Source organism: Botryllus schlosseri, chromosome 11, assembly GCF_051294905.1.
Source record: "Botryllus schlosseri isolate E-star chromosome 11, Bs_hap1, whole genome shotgun sequence".
In the NCBI taxonomy this organism is placed as follows: Eukaryota; Metazoa; Chordata; class Ascidiacea; order Stolidobranchia; family Styelidae; genus Botryllus; species Botryllus schlosseri.
Window position 1 is genome coordinate 20237267 of NC_137246.1, and position 27849 is coordinate 20265115.

The window sequence follows — 27849 nt, forward strand, 5'->3', positions numbered from 1 at the left end:
TTTCGTTTAGTATCAGAAAACGTCATCCAGGGTTATATTTGGTTACAATCATATAGTATACATACATATTATACATATATAGAGAGAGGTACTAGAAAAAATCTTTCCGTAACGTAAAACTATATGTAGCTAAGCCTACCTACATCAGTGGTTCTTGACCTGGGTCCAGACGAGCCCCGGGGTTCGCTGAGTTGGTCTTGAGGGCTCGGTGGAGGTCACACTAATTTGCAGTCTACATTCGTTGTTATCGTTTTGTTTCGTGTGAAAGCCATGTTTTAATGAATTCGATCTCTAAACACTGTTATTGATGAACAGTTCATTTAGTGCACCAGTATTCTATACTAATGTATTGAATATGTAATGTGATAGATTTTTGTTTTTGCGATTCGACGAAAATTTGGGGTTCGCCAGGAGCGGAAAGGTTAAGAACCACTACATATTGTCATTTTTACACACGCAAATAGTGAAGCCTTCAAGTCACAGCATTGAGAATACGTTAGACTACAAAATGTATGTATATATATTGACGTTGAATAATTGGTGAGATGTATTATCAATAAAAAGGCCACCAACTCATCTTTATACTAAGAAATACAACAGCAAGATACAGGCTATATGTGTTGCGCATCACTTACTAGTTACTATATTGAGAATAGCATGGAGAATACGTTAGACTACAAAATGTATATATATATTGACGTTGAATGATTGGTGAGATGTGTTATCAATAAAAAGGCCACCAACTCATCTTTATACTAAGAAATACAACAGCAAGATGCAGGCTATATGTGTTGCGCATCACTTACTAGTTACTATATCCATTTCAGACATTGAGTGTCCTGCCTTGGTACAGCAAACAAACAGTTGCTAGTCTATGGCAATGCAGCAGAGACAATCGATCATGGATTAGGAAATTACGAAATTGGGTTATTTGGAGTACATTTTGGACATGGGATTTCGACTGATTTTGAAGGTTTATGCTTTTATTTTGAACGAATATAATTATCGAGAGATAAATTTGGAATAATAACGATAAGGAGGGATGATGCAGAATCTAGATTGGAATCATGATCGGAAGAGAGTCTGCAACTCTGAGACAATTGTGATTCTGCAAATTCCAATAGTTGTAGTAGACTATGTAAAGTATTTATAGGCCAAATTTGATGTTATAATTTGATCAAATCAGGCAGGCACTTGGATATGCATATTGTCCTCGTATAATGCTATTAAGAGCATTATCGCCCAGCCAAGAAGCATCCCAACGTTTTGAATGAAAAATTGCAAAATTGGTCGATCGCATATATCCTTCAGCATCGTAGACATCTGAGAAAAATAAGTAGTTAGCGAACGTGATGGACATTTGTGACAGCGCTACTTATCAGACGGAGCATGTAGCAAAATTGGGAGAGGCGAGTATGTTCTTCAATTAAGTGACCCAACCGACCCGCAATGACGAAACAAGGGGTGGTGACGAGACCACCGTTCGCCAGCTAGGCCAATGACTATACGACCTCCAACACTGATAAATATTTACAACTTACCACTTGTACGAGTGAAATGTAGAGAAATATCCCAGCGATCACGCACAGCAGCCATTTCCGTATTTCCTCGTCTGATGCCATATTTATGCCGGCGTACAAGCCAACAAAGTTGCAGCAAGCTGCCGTGAAGTTTAAACCAATTGCCTTCCATTTCGAAGCCCCGTTTCTCAAGTATATTGCAAAGTCACCTACAAACAAGAATATGAGAAGAATTCGATGGTCTGGAATGGAAGCACGCATGCGATGCAATGAAGCGTGGCGTATTATGACGTAACTCACCGATTTCATGAGGCAGCTCATGGCACAGAATAGCGATTGAGGTGCTAATACCGGTAGACCAATGGGAAGCAAACGCGACGCCTATCGCGAGACCATCTGCGAAATTGTGCAGAATGTCTCCGATGAAGACCGTTATCAGTGTAGGAGTGAAATCTAAATATGTACGGATATAGTCCATATAGCTGAACAAAATGTGCTGGTACGATACATACTGCAACAAATAATATCCTGTCGCTGAAGCATCTGTTCAGAATCACTCGTGCTAGGCCTCATTTCCTGTTTCGCAGATATATAAATGGAGTATAACAGATTCGTATCATAAACTGCAAAAAATGTTTTGGCAATCATCCAGATCGAGACACTTTTCTACTCTTGAAATGAGCAGTGATTTAATGGAGATTGGAGAGCAGCGAAGCAGCGGAGATAAGTATCTCTTTGAACCAAAACAAATAAATACTCGACGGAGTCTATGAAAATGTCTTTAATGTTTTCGGGCTATTCATTAGACCTGTCCGCCTTCATTCAAAATAACTTCCCTTACTTTAGTAACAGATTCGTCTGAAACTACAGCGCAAGTGAAGGAAGTTACTGCCTTCTCCGGGCAATTATCGTTTGGTAAGTTATCGATAGCTGAGTTTTCTTGGTACGTGCTGAATCGCGTCTTTTGCTGAGAAAAGGAAAGAATTCGTGTGTATTACGAACACAAGACGCTTGATTTGATTTGTAACTGCGCCTCTTAAATTCCAGAACTAGGCATCTACTCACTTTTCTCAAAGTTCGAAATTTTTTCATTGCACGGAGAAAAGACTCAAATCCTGAGACGATATACAGCCCACCAAAAATGACGGACATTTTCCATATGAACATTTTGCAATTTTTATGCTCCATCTTACTGGGGTCATCATGATCCGCGTGGTCGTGTACTCCCAAAACCTGTTGATAAGTAATAGATATTATTGTAGTCAATATCGCTTTTCATCTATTGAGATGTATGTTGATATTCGTTCGAGGTCGTTCAAATCCTTGCCGTCTGGTTTAAATCACCTCATCGCCATCAAAGATGCGGGGAAAAGCGTAAGCCGTGAGCCTGATACTACTTAACTATTGATATAAGAATAAGGAACTGGTGATCGGGATGAATTATAGATTGCGGACAACACACCGTGATCATTAATAGCAACAGCAATTAACCTATAAATCACACTGTTCCTTTGAATCCTATCTACAAAATATTTACTTCCAATTAGGAATTACATAAAATGTATAAAGATTTGTTTCAAGGGTTGGCACAGTGAAGATTATGAGCCATGTCATATAATTAATGACCAATTATTTAGTTAAAAACATGTTCTGCGGTGACGTTATATTTTCCAATACGGGAAATGCCATAGCACCATGTACGAAGCACATCCAATCACACATGGGCAATTCGGGCATCGCAGCTTATGCATATTACTACTAGAAATCTATAACTCTACTCCACTAGTCTATCTAGAGATTCTATCCATGTAAACCTGAGGTATAATGTGGATCAATGCATCCGAAGAGAGCGTTCCAACAGCCAGTCCGATGAAGAACTGCATGATTAATTTGTAGGTAGGCGAGTTCATTATTGGAAACAAAGCCAAGCCCAGCAAAGCAAGCAGGCTTATGATCGCAACCGATGCCGAGCCATATCCGTAAGCTGAATAGACAATTGAAAAATATTAGCCTAAGCAACGTTTGTGCTATTATTTCAGGAATATGATGTCACCACTGACATAAATATCATGATTAGGAGTACAAATTAATTTTTATCTCTTGTCATAATCTACCCATAGCCTTCGTGTATCCAGCTTTCGTTCTCTGGTGTCCTTCATTGCCTGAGTGAGGATCCGATTTGCAGGCGTCTGATTGAATTTGGTGTATTAGAGCTGGGCATATCTCCATCGCTTTTTCTCGTGATATTGTGTCTTTAATTTCGTATATATCCATCAACTGATCACTTGTGAAACACTAAGAAAAAACATTAATATTAACCTTGTAGAAGTTTGGCATCTTATTTATTATCGCCATAGTAACATTATAATAGGAATCCCAATCGAGGGTACAGCGATTTAGATTAAGTAGCTTATATCAGTGCTCCTTAACCTTTTTCGTCGTGGTACACCCTTTTGACGTCTACTCGAAGCTCGTACACCCCTGACCAGATAATTCACTGATTGCGTATGGTAAGCCTAATCTGGTGGTGTTTAACCTCCTTGTTATTCACAGCCGTGCTTCGATTCCATTTATAGCATATACGGCCGCATTTCGGCGTAAACTCGTCATGGCCAATCTGGACGTCATATGCTCTTGCTCATGTTAAATTGTCTACTGGGTAACTTCGCACCGCGGCGGGACTTGTGGTGTTCTGTGCCGTCACTATTTTTTGGAGTTATACCATTTGTATAAAAGTTTTCAATCGTAGCAGCAGAACATCCCCGCACGCTCATTATCTATGCAGTAAAATCGCGAGTATGAATGTTAAGAAAAGCTCTTTGGATTCCCTTTCCAATCACGCCGGGCGCGAAAAATTTTGATTCTGCGAAATATTTATTTATTCTTAGCCCAAGTGATCAGATTAAACGATACAGCTGACGGATGGGGTGTCTTCGAAAATTTTGGGCACAAAATGAATAATTATGCACCTTCCGGTTTTCAATAATCACCTTGTTGCATGTTGTTATTTTTGACTTCCCGACAGGATTGTAGGCATAAAATCGAAATATATATTATATTGGAATCGGCCGAATGCGCACAAGAAAAACCTTCATTCGTGAGACCACACGATTCAAACTTGGTATTTCTTTATGGTGTTTATCAGTGGTGGACGGTGGACCCGCCTATTTATTATATTTAAAACGAAAGGTCCTAGTCACCCTGAATCGCGCCAGGTGTGAATGAAATTTCAAAGTTTAAATTCTCTCAAAAAGCATTATTGTAGTATTGTACAATAGTAAAGTATTGTACAATATTGCACACGCGGTCGACATATTTTGAAGCATAAACTTGCCTGTTTATCGTGACAGCTATCTTCATCGGTCTATTTTAATTCGGATCTGGTACACCCCTGTACAGTACATATACATATACCGAGGACTAATTTTGTACACCCCATCCGAGTGGTACACCCTTTTAGAATTTTGGTACACCCTATGGTGTATCAAACACCCGGTTGAAGAGCGCTGGCTTATATGACTAGGAAAATGCAAATGATGCCTCTTCACCAGATCGCCGTAATGGATTTCAGCTAGATTCAAGCTTTTTCATTCTCACCCAAAATCCAGGAAATAGCCAATACTTGTTCCTTACACACCGTTCAGACTTGTCATTAGATGACTTACTCTACGAGACATTACCTATATAGATATGGACCTGAGGACTGATCCTCCCAGCTGTGCTATAATGAGGATGATATGATATTACTCAAAAAGATTTACCACATCTATTGCTTCTCGACAGAGACGCTGTTGAATGTCTATTACTATGAAATAAAACATTCATGTGTTGTTATAGATGGGCATCACAAGTAACATGCCTATAAAGAAACTATGCAATTTATAGATGACATTTTTACACCTACCCGAGAATTAGTAGTGGTGTACGTACTGCGTTTTCGGCGCGTGTGGTTCATGCTGTCCATTGTTTCAGAAAAAATACGGCTAAACAGATCCGAAATTTCAGTGTCGTCTAGCGGATCCGGGATCGGCTCGCCCGTGATAATATTGAAATCCACAGTAGGCTCGGAAACCTCACTATGAATATCCTCATAAGTTTCATGATTCGTTTTGTTACTTCCAAAATCTTCTCCGGTGTTTCTGCCCCTGTTGATATGATTTTCAGTGCTGTTTACGACGGCTTCGTCACTCTGGTCGTTCCTTATATCGGTATATTCATCCTCCCCAGTTTCATGATGTTCAGAGTCTCTATGAGCATGTTCCGCGTCATGGTCCTGAACGCTAATTTTAGCCTGTGAATGCTTTCCTTCTCCAATTCCGAGCATTTTCATAAAGTGACGGAATCCTGAAAGTAATTATGCAATCAATATCAATGGCCTGTTCGGCAGCATTGAATAGATCCGATAAGTTACCGAGTCGACTGTAGGCTCCATTTTCGTCTTTGAAATGGTGGAGGTATTGAGTGGCGAAAAGATGTTTTTGTGGCAGCAGACACCGTCCTTGGTATATATAAAGGATGATATCCATAGGAGATGCATTCTTCTCGCTCACAGTGAACTCGTTGAAGCACTAGCGATATGCATATGGAATGACCATTGGCTTAAATAGACTTGAATCGTAACATTAAATGGATTATGCTTGGGAAAATGTTTTCACTCCCTATACAGGTAGTTCATTTTACTCGGGGGATGTATATTTATAGATGATACGCAATAATCGATGTGTTTACGTGCAAAACTGCAAAGTGTCGCACAGCGATTGTTTGAAATTGATGTTTGGGTGTGCCATGACCAGAATCAAAACGGTTGGTGCTTGCTTACGTTGCAATTCATGACACTCTACAACGCGATAATCTTACATATTCTCGTTATTTTCAAATATATCATAATTCTTCGTTCCACTTGAACGGAAAACCAACAAATAAAGTTCAACAACGTTCTACCGTTTCGGTGTCATCGAATCCTTCATAATTCAGTTCCCGCAGATGATGAATAGTTGCATCCATACTGGTGATTTCCGTGATATTTCCTGAACATTAAACGTCAAGAAGGTTCTAATACATATTGCGTTGCGACGGTGGAAGATGGGCCGTGTATGCTTTGGGTGAGTCGAGTTCGGATTAGATGTTAGAAATTGTGGAGTCCGAATCACTACAGCATTTTCCGAATTTGGTCAATAACAAGTTATTTCATGGTCAAAATCGAGTCGATCGATTCGGATTGGGCTTCAAATTATATCGGTCTTAGGACAAGAGGCCAGCTAAAACTCAGTTACCTTCGTCCAGACAATCTTTAGCGTTGATAAAATTTATCAAAACCATTGCCACATCATTATAGCTCACGTTAGCTACGTGTTTTTGCGGGAGAGCCTCCCTGAAGCGTTCACGATCAAAGCATCTCTGCACAAAGAATAATGAGTTTGGTGTATGGTGCGAAGCTGTCAATAATAATTATAGAGAATACCGTCAGACTGGGAATGCGCTTTTCCATTACCCCAAGAACTTTGCCGAGTAAGTCAGTGGAGATGAGATCGTTTGGTCTCGCATTTTCGTCCAGTTGATGCTGATGTGCGGCTGAGTTAGAAACGGTTAGTTATTATATATTCTTATTGGAATGAATGCTATTGGATGTGACTGATATTGGGTAATAATTTACCCGGCAGAAATACGGAATAGTATAAACTATATCATGTAGGTTAAGCACCCCAATTATATGTGAGGTAGGTGTTCAACTCGTATAAGGGTCTTGGAATCCCAACGACAAGAAAGAAAAAATGTCATGTGGGCTCAAGACGCTATGTGATCGATAGAAGTATGCCTATAATATGACAGGAAGGCAATTTCCCTGTTGAAAAATACACTTCTGATTGGAGAATGGAGATACTGAACTCTTGTCATATAAGCGTGTTGCTCTTCCTAAAGTCACTAATAGGTACGCAAGCGATCTTGTAAATTAGTCACTGGGCGATTGGTGGAACAATAAAATTAGATACTCTTCTTACACATTATGCCAATGAAGTCAATGAAAGTGATGCTGAAGATATCGCAACACTGTTTGAGGCTTCGAGCTTGTACTCGATAGCCCTATAGTTGCGCAGCGCAGGGGTGGCACTCCATACCCTGCAGTACACAAGGACTAAAATGTGTTGCCGCCGAAGAAGTGCCTATATCTGGATGGAGTGGTTATCGCGAAATGATCTTGTAGCTTAGTGGTCTGGTGAGCAATTCTCACCTTCCAGAGCTACGAATAGCTGTGACGGGGGTCAATTTTATTTTTCCATTGCCTGGGACATGGAAGCATGTTTTAATATAGATAGGAATAAGTAAACATGAGCGCGAGGGATACTGTTATAAGTGAGAAGCTCGCGAGTCAATTCAAATCACTCTGTAAATTATGGACATTGATCAACCTCACGTTGGATTATTACTTGCATGACAGTACGATGTAGGCCTATATGGTTGTTTGAGTAACAAATCTGAGCATGATGAATCAACTCGATTGCTCCATAAATTATAATCATTCATATAATTCAACATTTGAAGAATTCCCCTTCCAAATCACCAGTAAATCATATCGAATAAGTCGGTGAGTTGACTATAATACTAAAATGTGGATGTTCTGACGGTTACCATTGAATTCGGCACTTGTCGGCTATACCCTTATCCGAGCTCCTAACACTAGCCTAACCAAGTTCGCATCGAGAGATGACGGTGACACAAGAACCCTGCGACAGTCAGTAAAATGAATTAAAAATTGAGTGACATTAAATATATGCGACTCCAACTTACACAAGATTTAAAGGTACACTGGAGTTACGCACCATAATTGAATAGTTCATCCGTTCTATACTCATACTCACCTGCGAGAGATCCCATGAAAATGCATCCTGACAACGCCAAAACAATCCATTGACATAGAACCCGCGAACGCATGCTGGAGAAACTTCGGTTCGCTTATATAACGCACAATCGTATAGGACTATATAGCTGAATACGGCATGGTAATTCTTTCTGTTAACACTTGGCGGACGTCTTTAATGTCACAATAAGCAATCGACATTGTTGGCGCACCACAATTACAAGCTCCCTGACCTACCAAATACTATTTATAGAGACGTATGTATTTCAATCGGGGCATCACTTTATTTGTGCACATTATTGACATCGAATATATAGCTGCACATAATTCTTTGTTGCTTTGAGTCATTGCTGTTCTCTGTAGTGGACGAATAATACCAAGTCAATTTAAAACCAAATTCCATACGCCACAGCCCTACTCTGATGTGGATATCCATCTCTCAACTGATCTCTAGAGAAGTAAACGCCGCGCAACAACAATGGGATTGTCAATGTGAAGGGGGCTCCAAAGACACTTCTCGGTCACTAGATGAAAATAAAAATCTTTACATGGAATCCCGACCGCGAAAATAGTAATCATTCATGATATTCGTTCGGTAAGTCTTACTTCAATAGAAGAGGAATGCGCTATAGCGCACCTATTTCCAATTGTACGGTACGATAACATCGATTTTAGGCTACGTAATACACAGTACATTTATAAATGTATGATATACCCACGCCAAAAACTGCGATTACTTCACCCGATCCTTAGATGATGTCTTCATAACCATCAAAATATAGCTACAAGTCTGCTGTCCTGTATTATGATGCCTTGCGGCAGGATTATGAATATATACATTGTATGTATATACTGTATTGTATAGCCTGACCCGCCTGAAAATACTATCCCAAACTTGTATGATAAAGGGCTAGGCTATACCGCAACGATCTGGGTATTTCACCAGTATAGTACAGCCCCAAACCTACTATACATCTAAAATATAATCATTAAATGAAATATCAAATTTATATGGAGGTGAAGTTCACATATCATTCAGCCTGCGCTGTGTTCGGGGAGGGACTTGGGACGTTGTTGTCCCCGGTTTCCTCAGGTCATTGATTGATGTGATAGATATCAAATGCTCGTGTGAATATCAAACCTCTTTCATGGATTAAATTATACTTGAAATGATATAGATAAGTTATGAAAGGCTATGAACATTGAGGATGTAAGTGGGCACTGGGTCATGTCTATGTATCGGGATCCGAGGGGCCTGAGTCTGTATTTTACTAGACTAGACCAAATATATGTAAAATGTATTCAAATATATTCATTTCTTGTTTAGGAAGAATGGTAACAGTAGTAACGTTAATGATCAAATAACAGCAGGTATGGTTACTGCAAGAAAGCGCCAAAATGACGAAATGAGAAAAGCAATTGCGGGTAATCGACTGGCTGGCAATTAACCATCATTCACGATCGTAAACTGATTAGATACTGTTGCATCAACTTCTAGGGATTCCGGTGTTGGGGTAAAGCGTGAAACAGGACTTATCAAAAATGACTAGAGCAATCGAAGGTACTACAATAATTGTAAAAAATAGAGTATTAAGCTGGCTTGGCGTACTGAGATGATGTTTGAACTTTGAAGTATTGATAGAGGTAATCTACTAGGCTGATGCACCTCGCTAAGGAATGCGGATTAACCGAGATGTGTAAAAGTTCAAAATCGTTTATAGTAGCGTGGCATTGGCAGATGCGGATCAACCGATGTTCCGAAGTCTATCTTCGTACAATGCGATGAGTAACATCACGGCCCATCCAAGAATCATGCCGATATTCTGAACCAGGAATTGTAGGAGCGGGTGATCAGATTCATCCTTCAGCATCAAAGACATCTAGAACGGAAGGGTCAAGTACAGGAATAGTGTAGCTATAGGATAGTATCCCTAATTAGCAACAACTTCCATGTAGTGATAAACTGAGGGTACGATATGTTTCGTAACGGCGGCTTTGGTGACGCTTGGAAGTTACTTCCACTATATGTTTCGCAGTCGAACTGATCTCAAAAAGGGAGATGCGCTCAAGGATGCGAAGATTGATACTACACTTTACGAAACCTAAATATTTATACACGGCTTCGATTCATTTCAACCCGATTGCTGCGAACAATGAAGAGATCTTCATACGCAAATGCGACTGCTGTGTCCCAGTGTTGAGATCAAATCACCATATAGCAGTGATTCCTAACCGCGGTTCCGAGAGCCGCATGCGGTTCCCATTGACGTTTGAAAATCCCACAAAAATATTAAAAAATGAATGTATAACAAAAAATAAAATTCACATTCAAAAATTACCATTTACTTGGCTTGGAGCTATACCGGAGTTTATAATTAAGGGTGGAGCCCAATTCCTGTGCTGTCAAGTAGCGATTCTTTAGTCAGCGTTCGGATCATCGGCACTCAAATTTAAGTCCGCTCACCATCACCAGACATAAGTGCTGCAGGTGGTGTTACAACACATTTTCCAACGGGATCTGACCATCACACAAATGGATCATCTGATGCATACAAGGCTTATCAGCAACTTTATTGAAGATTTCAACCGCTGCATTGATAGAATGAATGCTTTTTTACCCATGATAAAAATGTTGAGGTCATTGCAGCTAATTTTCAACTTGAGTTGCTGACATGCAGTCAGCTATCGAGCTCAAGTAATTAGCCTATTTAAAAGTGAAGACTCACGTGAATTTTGGAGTCAAGTTCCATCGGGAAAGTATCCCAACGTGATAACCAATGCACAGAAAAACGATTCTCTTATGTATGTGAAGTACTTTTCAGCAAAATAGTCAGAATAAAAAATCATTAGCGCAATCAGTTGACCGATGACTACCTCACCTGCTATATACTGCGTACTGCATTCTCTGCAATTACGCCTCGATTTTACACACTTCTTGGAGCTCAAAACCAATGCCAAGTTGGGCATTAAATTGTTTGGCGTATTTGTTTCTTGTTAGTGTTGCTATTCGTTGGTACGGGGTTCCATGATTTATAATTTTTGTTATACATAATGAGTGTATTCATGCGGCTCCAAACGTACTCTGAAATTTGAAATGCGGTTCCGACACCAAAAAAGGGTATGGAACCACTGTTATAGACCTTCCAAGTCACAAGTCATTTATGCAAAAGTGACCCGATTCATCCAAACATTGAGATATCCTATTCCTTCAATATTTAATAACGTTTAGTCAATGATTGCGTAATTCTGTTCCATGTAACTGAAAAAATGTGTAGGCCCCGGGCCCGCAGAGCCCTTATCGCAACAGTTTGAGGCAGTATTTGGACGGAGCGGATCGGGCGAATTTCAATACAAGCTTTCTCTCGAAATGGGCATTAGTATAGAATGCCGTCAGCGCACGCTATATAGTATATTCCATACGGTATCGTAGGAAATGGATTGGCATGATGTGAAGTTGCTATCCAATATATAGGCTTACTTACCACTTGCACCAATGCTATGTATAGGAATATGCCCGCGATGATACACATCAACCATCTGCGGACATTTTCATCACTGCCCATGTTTATGCCGGCATACAGTCCAATGAAAGTACAACAGGCAGCACCAAAATTCAACCCAACCGCTTGCCATTTCGAAGCGCCATTTCTTAGATATATGGCGAAATCACCTGCAAAAGTAACAAAACCACAGTATCGTTAATCGCATGATATGCATACATGGATAAGTCATAAGTAGGGCGATTTTTTTTACCTAAAAAACGAAATATTTTGACCGAAAAAAAATCAAAATTTTGACTTTTTTTTTAACATAAAAAAAAACTTAATTGAACCAAATTTTGACCTCACGTATGTAAATTACGTGTTTTCTCACAAAATCTTAGAATTGTACTACTTATTTTAATTTCTGGTTGAAACTGTCTGTCATGACGGAGTAGTAAGGCCTGAGCAAATTTTTTTGACTTAAAAACTGACAAATTTATACATGAAAAAACTTTATTTTAACTAAATCTGGACCTATGAAGAATTTCAGTGGTTACATCATGGATTATGGGAGAACTATTTAAAATTTGTTGTAATACAACGAAACATACTTTCCCACTACATTATCCCGTATAAAGAGTCTGTCCTTACATAGTAGCTTGCCTAGAATGGAGAAAGAACGTTCAACAGTAGCAGTTGTTGGCTGGCAACACTAAAGTTGTGTGTACAGCACACGGCTATTAGGGACACACCGTGTTGCTTTATTCTGACAATTTTGTCTACATCACAATTTTTCATCATGCGCTAGTTGATATTAAAACTATTGTCCATTGCCCACGCAGACTTGCTTCAATGAGGATATTGCGTTGTTGAGCATAACACCATGCCAACCTATTTGCTTCATTTGGCCGTTCATGATTCACAATGAGCAGACAATGGGCCGCCTACAACGGAAGGCCGATAAATTGGACTACAAGCTGTGAAATATCAACGATAAGTTCACCCACAGTGCATACATCTACGATACAAACGAAATGCAGGTTGCAAAGCAATTTGGACTTTGTAAACAATTTTGACATTTTTTGACCTAAAATTATAATTTTGACAATATCGCCCTAGTCATAAGGTTTGACCGAAAACTCACCGAACTCGTGAGGCAATTCATGGCAAAGCACGGCGATGGACGTTCCTAATCCAATGGCCGAACTGGCGGCAAATGCGACCCCGATAGCGACTCCGTCGACGAAATTATGAAGAATATCTCCGATAAATACAGATATCACCGTCGGAGTGAAACCTTTAACGAGATATTTAATATAGCGTGGTTCTTCAACATCATGTTCGAGTATCTGGTCCTTTGGATCAGTATCGCACCGGCATGAACAAACAAGCGAACAAACAAACAAACAAACAAACAAACAAACAACTGTGCGATAATAGTGTCTGGCAGTGCCTCAGGGGTTCAGTAACGAAGTACTTATACTTTTTACAAGTACTATAGTAGATTTTGCCTATACTTGTACTGGTTCCAGGGCTGCGGAGTCGGTAAATTTTACCACCGACTCCAACTCCGACTCCGATTCCACACATTTTCGTTGGACCGACTCCGACTCCCGAGTCTTCAAACGTACCGACTCCGACTCCAACAGTATTACCAAGTTACTTCGAAAAGTATATGCCACAGTGACGGTTAAATGACTATCATATAACCATTAAACATATGCAAACATATGATTAACGATGGCATGCAAAATTGATTCATAGTGGCACAGCGCGAATTATTCACTATGCAATTAACATGAAATAATGCCTTTCTAAATGTCTTTCATTTTTTCATATTTTATAAGTTTTTATAACGAACACTCTCTACTAACATAATATGTATGAATCATTCAAACACGACATATACCCCATCCTGTATAATTATAATGTAGATAAAACAATCGAAGTTTTGCTCTTGTGTATGAGTCAGCAACTAATACAGAGATGCAACTTACTAATTTTCTCATGACACACTGTACTGATTACAAGCACACACACTCTCACTATACTAATATACATTGGCCATAAACGATATTTAGGAAGTAGTCAAATTGCATATGTCTAGTCTACATGCACTTAGTCAAGCCTTCAAGGACTTGCAGTCTTTCTTAATCATTTGTTCCACTCAAGCAGCTAAGCTACACTACAAACATTTTTAATTTTGTCAAGTGGGAAGAAGCGTTTGGTTAATTTACATCAATTTTACAACCAGACGATATATTTACTCCTTCACAATATCATGGTATAATTCCAAAACTTGCATCAATTTGTGACTGTATCGCGAAGATGCATATTGTTTCTTTCTTCCTTTATGCAAATGAATTGTAATTTGCTAATAATGTCCAATTTTAGCTATATCAGAGGTTGCGAACCTTTTCGATCAGAGGGCCACGTGAGATTTACGAACCATTGCGCGGGCAACTTTAATGTTGATAACCATTTCTTTAGTCGTCCGATAGGAACGAACCGAATTAGGTAACATTGAAAACAAGACTTATATTACTACGCATTGAAATTGATTACAATTATGTCATGAAAAATCCGTGTGCAACTGTACAGTGTGTAGTCATGCCCTGGTCGCGCGAAGCACGAAATTTGGTTACGCCAACGCGTCGAAACTGATGTTTTAGTCATCATCAGATTTCGCGGTCAGGCTTATCAAATTTTGGTTGGCCTTGCAATTTTACCTGAGGTTATAACTAATTTCGAGAATAAACTCGCAGGCCACACAAAACCTTCTCTTGGGCCACATTTGACCTGCGGGCCGTGGTTTGGCCGCCCTTGATCTGTATCGTTACTAATAACAGTGATTGATGGCACATAAAAATCCTATTATATAGTTATTATTAGTAATTAAAAGATACATTTGAAAGCAATCGCTTTCATGATAAATAACTCTACTTTTTGAAGCAATTTACAGGAGTACTTTTCGTCTATTCATTTTCTACTTCTACTTGAAGTATAGTTTGACATGTCTGTGCTATCGCTGATTTTTCTTGTAACTGATTAGAAATTTATGGCGTTATACTTCAACTCTGACTAGTATGACCACATCAGGACAATGTAATGAATGTATAGGAGAAATGAACGATTGTTTCGAGGACCTCTACCGTTTACGCTTGTGGTAAGAGTAAATGGTTAATGGTTGAAGCGCTAGTGCAGGTGTTCCGGGTTGTACTTTAATGCATGCATCTTCCATGGTCATGGGAAATTAAGCTTACTTCAGTTTGTTACCAAACATGACACAAATGGTATTAGTGTTATGCAATTGGTTTAACGTAAAGCGTGCATGCGAGGGAACACGCTCTAAAAACATGAATTACGGTATGTGAACGCAATAGCATTCGGAAATATCGTGATAACTATATCGGCGATGGATATTCGCTGAAAATGTGAATACTGTTACTACTTACACCAGAGGAACGCGTCTTCTCTCTTTAGCATCTCTTGTGAGCCAAACTTTACGTCATCGGACTATAATACGGAAAAAAGTGTCGATTGCTTACTTCCGATCTGCATGCTACTCAAGCAGATCGCGCCAAGAAACAATGTTCGACATGCTGAATAAATCTCATCAAAATCGATTTATAACTGCGAAAGTTTCTGAATAAGCCATGCAAATGTCATAATCATAGTCGGCGGTTTTATTATGGTCATTGGTCATCCACTAAAGGCACACAATGTGCAATGCGATACACGAGACACAAGACAATATGTTATTTAACAGATGGGGGATGTCGATACGACCAAGTACGTTCTAAGCTTTATAAAATGATTTTGGGCCTTGTTGCCTATTTTACGGTAGGATACTGCTCCCAACCCCCCATTCTGGTTTTCGTGTGAACTTGTTTAATACCACACTATCGATTCAGATAGGACTGTGGTGTGTTCACCTTTGCGTTGAGCCAACTCAAGGAAAATTACTCACCGGATTATTAGATTTATTATATGGTGCTGATGCCAGTTCTGGTCCACCGCTCGAAGATTTTTGCTGTTATTAAAGGAAACAATTCAGGGTTTATATTGCAGGATATACTGGAGGAGCAAAGCGTATATCTTACCTGGATTTGCCGTGATTTCTTTATGGTTTTTATCGAGTTTTCAAATAAGAATACGATGTATAAGCCGCAGCAAATGAGAGACATTTGCCATACAAACGTCAGGTCTTCTTCGTGTTCACCGTGGTCGTGGTCAGCAGCGACGCTGTCATCATGCACTCCTAAAATCTAAGAATGGGGATTGATTGAGTTGTATCTTGTTCAAATGTTCATATTCGATTCCGGTCACTTCTCAGTAAGGTGAATTGATATTTTGTTTTAGATATCTCTGTTCAACTTCCCATCATATTACTGAAGTATTCGTCGCGACGGCCAGACTGTTGAAAATTGTACAGATGAGAAGCATTCCAACAAGTCAAAACGGAAATGTAATGAGTGGAATTTGGTAAATAATTCCTCCTCTGCGCTCAAATAGTATTCTTATTTAACGCGAACACGAGGTCGGGCTGTCTTTATAGCATTCACACGCAAGATTCCAGTCAATAAACGTCGCTTATGTTAAATTATGCTCCCATACATTATTTTGAACGGAGCATTCTCATAAATCCATACGTATAATAACCGTGGTGACTTATATCGCTTAGTATAGCATAAGAATGGCATACCGACAAGTTTTACTAGTTTGGCGCAGTCTGGACTGCATGCAATTGTGCATATTCATCAGGGTTGTAACCAAGTCACTAGGTTCCGAGTCACAAGTCAATCTCGCCTTTATAATTTTGACTCCAGTCAATACGAGTCATTTTCAATTCACCACCAAGTCAAATCCGAGTCCAAGTCACGTATAGTAGAGTGTCGAGTCCGAGTGATAGTGTTTTGACTCGATTCCGAGTCCAAGTCATTGTGTTGACTGATCAGTTCCGAGGTAATATCATGTGAAACTCACTTTTACAGCTCTGCTCGGTGATATCGATAGCTTCGCATTCATAATATACTGATTTTCCTCACTTTTAACAGTTTTTGGTGCCATTTTCAAGTACCAGTATACTGATAGACGAAATAACTATACTGTGATAACTTAACTATTCCTCGAAATTACAATGAAATGTCTGTCTGGGTATACTCAGTCTCGAGTCATATGACTTGGTCCGAGTCATGCGCAATGACTCGAGTACAAGTCAAGTCATTTTTCATTTTTAAGAACTCGAGAGTCATTACAACCCTGATATGGCTTGTATAAAAATCAGACAAGGTGGACTGAAAATATTTGATGACTTGAATTTGGTTCGCAATCAGAAAATTTGAGACAACGTGACTTGACTCGACTCACTTTTAAAATTTACGGGACTTGGCCACCACCGAGTATACAGAGTATGCGACGTACCGGTGAAACTTTAAGGGGCCCAATTTGAAATCGTGCTGATTCCACTGTAAATGATAGGTCCTACTGATTTACCTACATTCGGATCATTTCTCACCAGTGCCACTCACAAAATGCAGTCCCAGTCTCAATCTTACTTTGGGAATGATGTGTATAAGAGCATCCGATGTCAGAGTACCGATTCCAAGCCCAACGAAGAATTGCATCACCATTTTTGAGGTTTCGGACTCCAACACCGGAAACAGAATAAGCGCAATTAGAGCCAGAAGACTTATGACCGCAGCGGCCGCAGTGCCATACCCATAAACTGAAACGAAAAAGACTTTAGCAACAGAAAACCACTTATAAAAACCAAGATATCTCACCCATAGCTTGTGTGTAGCCATCATCTCTCGTACTCCGCGTGGTGGCAGTAGATGTGCATGCACCAGACAGAATTTGCTGTACAAGTACCGGACAGATTTCCATCGCTTGCGATTCAGATATGTTGCCCTCCCCAATTCCATAAATGGAAGTGATCTGTTCGCTGGTATAACACTAAAAGATATATGTACGATTGTACTTAGTCATTGTAGTAAAAATAGCATTTTCAGTCGGTTAGCTTGATCGTATGGTACTTACACGGGGGTTTGAGTCAAAATGAGCGCTACGCCTACGCCGCGAATTCGTATGCTCATGCTCATCGTGGTCGTGTTCACCGTGGTCACTGTCGGTTGTGACGGTGTTTTGGGAGGAGGTTAGGCCTTCTGTTACTGTGACAGTTTCGTGATTGTCATGATGTTCGGTTCGCAAAGAGTTTTGAGGTGCTGTGAGACCACCCGTTCCCGTTACGGTATCATGATCATCATGGTCATCATGATCGTGATCTTCGTGATCATGCCCTTCGTGGTCGTCACGATGTTCTGTTGTTAGGCCATCCGTTCCCGTGGCGGTATCATGACCTTCGTGGTCTTCGTGATCATGACCGTCGTGAGATTCGTCCTCGTGATTATCATGATCATGTTCATCCTCTCCCGCGTGATCATGCCCTGCGTGATCATCTGCAGTTTGCTTATCCCCGATATTCAATTGAGATAACACCGGTGCGAGCCCTAAAAGATAGAAAGTGTCGAAATATATGACCAGAGTGGCGAGATAGCGCAGTGGTATAATCTGCGGCTGTAACACCAATGGGTGCGGGTTCGAGTCCGACCGAGGTCGACTTCAGAATTCCGATACCTAAGTGTTGGAGGTTTACCTAGGCTCCTCCTCGCCACCTCATCCGCGTTAGCGGTGTCTTACAAAAGCCCAGAGGTGGGCCGTGCTATAAGTCGGCAGTTACGGAAACTAAGAAGAATTTCGGCCTGGTGTAAATGACCATAGTAGTCGACAAACACCATGAATAGGCCTACCCCAAAAACAAACAAATATATGACCAGTAGAGCTTTTGTGTGATTGGATTCACAGATGGCTTATCACGGGCATCTAATTTCTAATATCCCCGCACGAAGGTTATGCGACAAGTGTGTAAGTGAAATGAAGTTTCACACTGAATGCGATCCTTAATTACGATGTCTGCGTGGGAAAGATATATCCGTCTGGCCACTAGAATTCTGCCCATCCCGTCAAGGTTAAATATTGTTATTCGTGGTATTCATCGTATTTTTCGACTGCAATGGTCATTTACACCAGGCCGATATTCTTTAGTATGATTCGGTAGCTGACGACTAGCAGCACTTCCCAGCATTTCTAGACTTTCTAAGACACCGGTTATTCGGATCAGCGTGTCGAGGAGGAGCCAAGATAAACCTCTGACACTTGGGAAGGGATTTTGGAGTCGACCTCGGTCCGACTCAAACCCCAACCTATTGTTGCAGCTACGAAGCTACACGCAAATGTGTATTGAGACGTTCGCTAACGACTTTTACGTGATTGTTAAACTAATTGAACTACAAATTAGCCGTCGTTAGGAACAGAGAATCTCTTCTACAGTTCTGGATTTTGACAAAGCGGCATCGGCGCGTGTAACGGTATTGATGAGCTTGAATGCTTTCCCATTATGGTCATGGCGGCTGTTTCTCCGAGTTGGACATGGAGAATGGACATACATACTAACGGCGGACTTGGAACTGGTACGGACCCGGAGAATCCGACTGTTTAATTAAAACAAAGCATTGCGATGGTCGCAACCCGGTGTTGAAGCAATGTGATTTCTGCACAGTGCTTTGAATGTCAAAGTGAAGAATTACTATATATGCTATACATGGCCGCCAACCTATCGCGTACCATTTTCAAAATACTTGAAGAATTCCTCGTCGAAATATGTCTTTTCTGGGAGGAGGCAGTTGCCTCGGTACATGTTTAACACGACAGCAGTGACAAAGTCATCTCCACTTTCTTCAGCCAAACTGTTCTCGCTAAAGCACTGAAATACACAGAGAGAGTTTCACTATAGGTTACAAGGCGCCACTGAAAAATCATGATATAGAACAGTGGTTCCCAACCTTTTTCGACTCATCGCCCCTTTTGAAGCTCCACACCGATCATCACCCCCCAAATATTGGGAATCGAAAAACAGCACTTCGTCAGCCATCCCCCCTCGAAAAAATGTTTTTGGCCCCATAGGGTGATAAACCAAACCCCAGACCCCCCTCAGCCAGTGGGCTTTTTTTCGCTACATATCAGCTATACCCTATTTCATGTACTGTTTGGTGAGTCACCGACAAATTTATATAATTCATGTTCGAATCGGTCAATATGGTCGATGTGGTATGTTGGAAAAGGTAGGACCCCTAAATAATTATTAAACATCTTCGGGCGGAATCGTTGTTATATTGACTTCTTTACGATGCTATTTCGTGACCTCCTATATCTGCTATGTCAGAAGATATGGAAATCGTCAAAACGTACCAAACTAAAAGACGCACATGATTTCGTATTGGTATTTCTTTACTGGCAAATAATTTTTTCCTTGCGGGATGGCATTTGTCCTGTGGGGTTAAGGTCGCCAGGACAGGAACATTCGACGCCAGCCATTGAGGCGCCTATGGACAATTAAACATATATGTATATATATCGAAGTTTTCGGTTAGCACGAGGGCATTCCTTTTCGGCCAAGGTCTTCTCGCTGCTGATCGTTCTGGCACACTTCTCGGAGTCGCATGTTACATGGCCTCTAACTTCATATGTCTTGGTGCATCGTGGTGCAGTAATGGCCGATGCCGAAGTCTCCCATTTCCATAAATCATGCGTATTTTTGTTGGGTGACGGGGACCCCAACAACAAGATACATGAAAATCTTGAAATATTACTCTATCATTCATGTTAATTCGCGAAATAATTTTGGGCTTCCTTCGATTTCGCGCCCCCACCCCCAATTGGGGGGTTTGGGGTGCGGTAGTTATGGTCCCGACTCCAATATAGCCGTTTTAACGCGCCACCGCCCCCTATCGCCCCCTTCGTTGTTTTCGCCCCCTATCGCCCCCTTCGTCCGTTTTCGCCCCCTATCGTCCCTTTAGTTATTTTCGCCCCTAGACTGCCAAATCGCCCCCTGGGGGGCGATATCGCCCACGTTGGGAACCACTGATATAGAATGTAGATTACCGAAAATGACATTACCGAAATTTGACATTACCAATACCGTATATTTGCGAGAATGACAGCACCGACAAAGGGCACTACCAAGAATGGACATGGACATGGACATTATCGAGAATGACATTCAGAATGCATATTACCGAGAACGAAATGTATACCTGACATGTGACAGCGAATGTATGCTACTATACATTGCAGGGATCGTATAAGAACGTTCGGTTCACGTTCGTGTTCACACGAGAGCCTCGGTAAATCAGAAGTTCACAGTCACAAACTAACCTTGATAGTTGACTTCTATTCGAATGAGAGAAAGTTTCGGTAATCTGATAAATATTTTCGGGCAGCGCGTGGAATGACGGGCTCGAGCAGGCAAAATAAAAGTGAACTTAAATCTGATGAAATGTTACCGATGAGTTAATCTAGCTCTACCCTATGATAAGACGTTCGTTAAAATAATACCGCTATGAAATGTGTTACGCATTACAATAAGCTCATTTTGATTACTGACTACCACCGAGAGATATAGCTAGATACAGGAGAGGAATGGAAGGCAAAGGGCGATTTGGCTTTGTTGTTGTTGTTTGTGGTATTCATGGTGTTTGTCGACTACTATGGTCATTAACCCACGTCGATATTCCTTATTTCGAATTGCGTATCTGTTGACTTGTAGCACGGCCCACTTCTATACTTTTTGTAAGACACCGCTTACGCAGATGTGATGGCGACGAGTAGCCCAGATAACCTCCACCATACAGGTAGGGATTCTGGAGTCGACCTCGGCTGGACCCGAATCCACAACCCATCAGCTGGATCAGCGGGATCAGCTGTGGATTATACCACTATACGCTATATCGCCATACAGGCGATTTGGTTTGATCCTCTAATCCAGTGGTTCTCAACCTTTTTTAGACACGCCCCCCTTTAAGATAGTGAAATATTTCGCGCCCCCCTTATCGTCATATCACAAAATCCAACTGGGATGCTAGCAACCCCAACAGATTGTTTGATGGCATGGAAGGTTATGACTGTTGATGAGAGAATTCAAAAATTTGAAATTAGGTCTATATACAGAGAAACACGCGTGAATTGGAGGCAAATCGCGCAGCGCGCGAAGAATAATTTCAGTTGACTGCTTTTTCGCGTCCCCCTTCAGGTGCTTTCACGCCCCCCAGGTTGAGAACCACTGCTCCAATCACCGTATGCGAGTTATGACAATATCCGCGGATACTGTAACATGATTCATGATTCATGTTACAACGCACTTGCTTGTATTAAGAATTTTATACAGATATATTTGAACCGGTTATTAGGGATGGTGTGAACCTCTGAAAGGTTCAGGTTCGTGTGAACGCGAACCTTTTTGAAAAGTTCGGTGTGAACGCGAACGCGAATCTCATGACGTCACGTGACGTCATATTGCTAATTTCAACCCTTTATTTCAATTAAGTGATTGCCTATATTAATGTATTGTACATGTACTTGTACACGATACCTAGAGACGATTCGGGACACATAATGGCACGGTGCTGAAGTACATATTGACGTTTTAAACATCGCCAAATGTATCAACTGAGGCAATCAAATGATATAATAATCCCATAAAATCAATATCTTCCGTCGCTTTGCCAACAATTTCGACGAGGACTTGCCAGGGAATATAACCTTACGCCTTAACGGTCTCGGCCTGACCGAACAATGTATTCGGCGTCCGAGTATTGCTACATGGATATTGAGTAGAGTGTAAACCGGGTTTCTTTACTTGCTACCAATATTACCCCACTAACAAGTTATACAACAGTAGCCAACATCCCAATTGCACGGATTTGGTTTTTATGATACAGTATACATATGAAGTCAAGATTGACCCCGTACGCCTGCTAGATTTTTACATCAGAAAACGATATCAATCTCATTGATTGGTTCAATAAGCATTATTCGCTGAGTAAATGCAGTGTATTTCGCTCTTGATGTCATGTGATTGCGGGTCCAGCTCACGCCAAAAAGCCACTAAATATTCACAAAAGGAAACTGGGTATTTCGAGCAAACTTCTGTAACAATGCAAGTAAAATGTTTGAGATTGTCAAGATGCTTGCATGTTTAGTGCTGATATTTTATGCTGCCTGCGCCATGCATAGAGTGGCCCGCAGTTGAAATGCAATAAATTCGAACCAAAGATGTTATAATGAAGTGAAAATTGCAATATATGAAAGAGGTTGACAGTGCAGAACCTGCCAACCCGAACCTCAAAATTTCCGAGGTTCACACAGAGAACGCGAACGTGAACCTCACGTTCACACCATCCCTACCGGCTCACCACTGTCGTACGCTACGACAGTAGACCGAAGACTTCTCTGTGCCGATCTGGGTTATACGACAAAACGCGCGGATCATGTTACATCACATCAGGAGATTACTTCGGACATATTATTTCTATTTCGCACCAATACTATATTCTTCATGTTTTGATATTCAGGTAAATGATTAATGCTTCAACCGTATTAATTGATCGCAGTGGATTAGATATGACATTTGGATTAATTCCGTAATGCATGATCAATTGATCATGACCAGTTTGGAATCAGTCCATTGTCGGTATTTTTCATTATCGGTATTGACTGGTTACGGTTTAATTGCATGGCATAATGAGCGTTGTCAGCTACAACTTGTCCCTGTGGATACTTGGATGTCATGTGATAGTCACAAAATACCTCCATTTGGGTAACTGTAGTTATAATTTAACACTTTAGATATTTAAATATATGAACAGAATTATCACTTTTCCGTGCTTTTGCTTCGACGTTGCGTTTTACGCTGAATCATAAGACGTAGACAGGATTAAAGTTTGGTAGGGTCATCAAAAACGTAGGATCAAGACGAAGCGAATCCATTGGGAGCCAGTAAAAACAGATGTAGCCTACAAGTCGCAAATAGGGTAGATGGGGTAGAGGCGTATTTCGTTCTGCTGGCTACGCCGCTGTGTACAACTACAGCAGTTAATTAGAAGCCGGCAATAGCTATAGAATAGACAGGTCGGTGGTTACTGGTAACTCACCTCGTTAACATCCGCCTGACTTTCGTAACCAACCTCGCGGAGGCTTGCGAGCAGCAAGCTTCTTTCGGCAATCGTTGTTGAGTCGATAGTTCCTAAATGTGCAGAATAATACCGCTGTCAGCAATTGTGTACGGAAGTGTCGCGGAATGCGAGCGAGCTGCTTTGCGGTGTAACGTTTCATGGTTGAAGTCATCAACGTATCCAAGAAAAACTTTCTGCGAAGAAAGAGATAGAGAGAGAGAAAGAGGAAGAGAGAGAGAGAGAGAGGGAGAGAGAGAAAGAGGAAGAGAGAGGGTGTGTGAGAGAGAGAGAGAGAGAGGAGCATTTTGCAGCGTAAGCATAGCGAACACTTAGTGACTAACCGTATGGATCATACTCTCTGCTAAGACCCGGACCGAAAGACGATAGCATAATCGATACATGTTATCCGGATATAATATTATTAAACAGTATATTCATATTGAAATGAGCCCGAATATTTTCGGCTGACACTCGTCAGGGGTAATCGTCAGCAACTAGTAGAGAATTGGAAAGAACATTGTATATCAACAATCGTATCACAAAATATGACGTCACCAGCATGAAAGAGAGAGCGTTCAATGTACTATTTTTAGGTGGTACACGAACTCCTTTTGTTGACAGAGTTTTGGTTGGTGTATTTTGATAAAAGTTGATTCCACCAACCAAAACTCTGTCAACAAAAGGATTTCGTGTACCACCTAAAAATAGTACATTGAACGCTCTCTCTTTCATGCTGGTGACGTCATATTTTGTGATACGATTGTTGATATACAATGTTCTTTCCAATTCTCTACTAGTTGCTGACGATTACCCGTGACGAGTGTCAGCCGAAAATATTCGGGTTCATTTCAATATGAATATACTGTTTAATTGTATATTGAAGTTCTGTACCTCCAAGAAGCTCTTCGGATATAATATTGTGTAAGATGTCGTGCTTATTTCATTGTCTCCGTTGTCCGACTAATTGTCGCTATCGGTCGTATCAACGGAATCGAGATCCCATGTTACGATTTCATAGTTAAATGGTGCTATAGCTAGCCATAGACCGTACTTGTGCTGAAAAATCTTCTCCCATTGTCTTTGAAAGTCAACCGGGCGTGATGGCTTAAATTCCGGGATAACAATATCAGATTGACTGTCGTAGAATGATGTAACTGAATATAGGCGTCAATGATAGCTAGGCCGAATGAGATTTCGATATCGATGTTTTTGCCATAAACTCCTCCTAGTTGGATTCTAGGCTAATTTGGATTATTCATGAAATACTTTTGTTTTGGTATCGTAAATCCGAAGTTCTATCACCCGGATCGTTGTTTGTTAACGATGTTGAAGTATGGAAATTATTCCGACTGATTTCATGCCAATATAAGAAATGTATGTATATGCGGTTCGGCGAGTCTTACAGATATGTTGATCACACATAAATCTCAAACCCATTCAACAACTTATCCTATGGAGGTATGGTTTGGTTCATTTGTAGCGCAATTACCCTGCATTTAAACCGCATGCCTAACTTCATGTTATTGCTAAACTTATTTCGAATATTGCTAGTCGCAAAACATTCGGTATTTCAAATCTTGCGGATTCTCAAATTTTTTCAACTGCGTACCCTTTCGAATTATCTTCATGTATATGACGTATGTTTCAAAAAGTGTACGCAATTGAAAGACAAAACGCAACGAACTCAGCAACCCTAATAAGAGCTGCATTTGGTAAGCTTGAACTATTTTTCGCTTGTCTCATATGCGTTAAAATCGCTGTTGCAGAAAATTGTCACAGTGCGAGAAAAGTGCAGTTGCTCGAGTACCCCTGGGGTACGAGTACATGCCCTGATCTGGATCATGTCATTAAGAATATCATTCGTAGAAACGATATAATAAATTGATCAGTGGTCCAACTGCTTTTTAGAAAGTGTGGTATTGCGTAGACCAGGTGTCACCAACCTTTCTGAAACCAATATTTACTTATTGGGCAGAGATTAATGCGACGCGCTACCAGTTACTCCCGCCATTTGTCCGTGCTCAGTTGGATTTCTTCACTTAGACATTCAGAGCACAGGGCACTGGGCAGGGTTTCCGTCCATCAAGAAGAATATAAAACTCTCGCACCAGCGTCTCCGGGCTCAGCTGAGTTGCCGCGCTGCGCGCCGAATATTAACCAGATTCCCGTGAAGCCTCCGCGAGGGCGAAGACTAACAACGCCCCGATCGGAAACTGCGTTCGTGAGTTTCTTAGGGTCGATTGACCCATGTTTAAATGCTGCTCATGTGAAATCTTTCTCTGCTTCGACTATCAAATTGGCTCTCGCGTGCTACCGGTTACCTCGTGGGCACCGCGTTGGTGACCTCTGGCATAGACTTATAGCCGATATAGGCCAAGCTCTATAATTGCGAACTTGAGAGTATAATTGGGCAGGTATAGTTTTCATCAGTCTCCGTTATTGTGTTTGAACCACCGCAATTATGGAATTACGACTCATCCATTCTCAACTCATTTGGGGAGTAGTTGGTCTATACAGCGGCATACCTGAGCAAGCCTTTTCAGCGACTATGTTGGTCATAGCTCTTGCAGCTTTGATGAAATCGCCAACGTTCACTTGGCTGGCATGCGGTACAATGTCGTGGAAGACGTCGTGAGTGAAGCATTCCTAAATAGCAATATTATAAACAAGGTAAAGGCCTACGGCGAGTAACGTGTTTCCGTTCTATTGTTATTAAAGGTAAGTGGTGCCACAATAGGTAATCTTACCCTTAGATTGACCAATCGCGTTTGTAAAATTCTCAAAATCCCCTCAAAAGTGTCATATGTCATTGCTTCTGTACTTGATTGAAGAGAAAGAGCTTGTAGTTCTTCATAATGCTGTTGTGAATCTGTTGAAGTGCGACACAAAACAGTGAAGAATTCATTGTGAGTGATGGAATTTCCCAAAACATAATTCCAACACGACCCAAATAATTTTACTTTAGGGGAGATGCTTCTTTGCGACGTGAATCTAATATCCGAAATCTTTATAAAACCAAAGCCTGAGAGGGCCCGGGACTTGCGACAACAAACATACAGTTCAATTCTGTAATGTGAAACCATCAAGATCATCTAAATGTCACCTAAAAATGATGGGAGACTCACCTGCTTTTACATAGAATATGCCTACTCCAAGCAGCATGCAATGCAACGCCATTATGGAGCCAATTCCAATTATTCTAGGCATCACTAAAATACTGTTCTGCGTAATATAATAGAGCATTCTCAAATTAAAATCCATGTTCTGGTCAGTAGTCGTCTGTCGGAGTGAGGCCAAAAACCTGACCTTGTATTGTCGCTAAAGCCATTTGCTTGTTTGAATGTGGGTCCGGGGTGGAACTGACAATTCACAAAAATACACCGAAGATTAGAGGAATATCAACCTCAAAGGCATACGAAGTACGGCTCTAACTTCAAACACATAAACAAGGGGTTCTCAAACTTTTTGCACCGCGACCCAAATGTGAGTTTTATTGGGCCAAACGTATGTCGACCCAAACTTCATGTCTTCATGTGCCCTGGTGCGGAAAGGGTTAGCCCAGAAGTGGCCGTGTCCAATAGACTCGCACCCGCAGCATATTGCTACCCCTAGACTAAAGCATCCAAACGGCCTACGACGGTGTTAAGCGATACTAGAAATTTACCGTTCGTTCCCAATTGCGAATACGCTTAGAGTTATTTCTGTAAATTTTGTGAATAAAAAAACTATGGGGGGCCACAGTTATGACCCATTCCTCCTCTTTCATATCCGAGTGTTACCCGTGTAAGTGAGAGCTTTCCAGAGAAACCAATGTCAGACAAATCTTATCATGACATCAAACGATTTTTGCAATACAAAGGTCCGCACGGACCAGGCCTTATTGTCGTAACCATTTTTCTGCGTTTCCCGCTTATTGGTGA

The 27849-nt window shown here is 40.9% G+C and overlaps 1 protein-coding gene across 1 annotated transcript; it reads right to left on the bottom strand.

The window, feature by feature from the left end:
• On the bottom strand, positions 1-27839 carry LOC145449916 (uncharacterized). Its single transcript, XM_080328353.1, has 28 exons — positions 27055-27839; positions 26677-26798; positions 26455-26575; positions 23909-24000; positions 19545-19683; positions 17901-18370; positions 17645-17816; positions 17417-17586; positions 15962-16126; positions 15829-15891; positions 15314-15374; positions 13003-13155; positions 11859-12046; positions 10124-10256; positions 8378-8470; positions 6982-7091; positions 6794-6917; positions 6462-6547; positions 5932-6088; positions 5425-5864; positions 3635-3815; positions 3335-3504; positions 2586-2753; positions 2362-2487; positions 2033-2096; positions 1821-1973; positions 1542-1729; positions 1-1323 (listed from the first exon to the last, which is right to left on the bottom strand). The coding sequence occupies exons 1-28, from the start codon at positions 27188-27190 to the stop codon at positions 1183-1185; spliced, it is 4386 nt and encodes a 1461-aa protein (XP_080184479.1). The 5' UTR covers positions 27191-27839; the 3' UTR covers positions 1-1182.
• Positions 27840-27849: the final 10 nt, after the last annotated feature.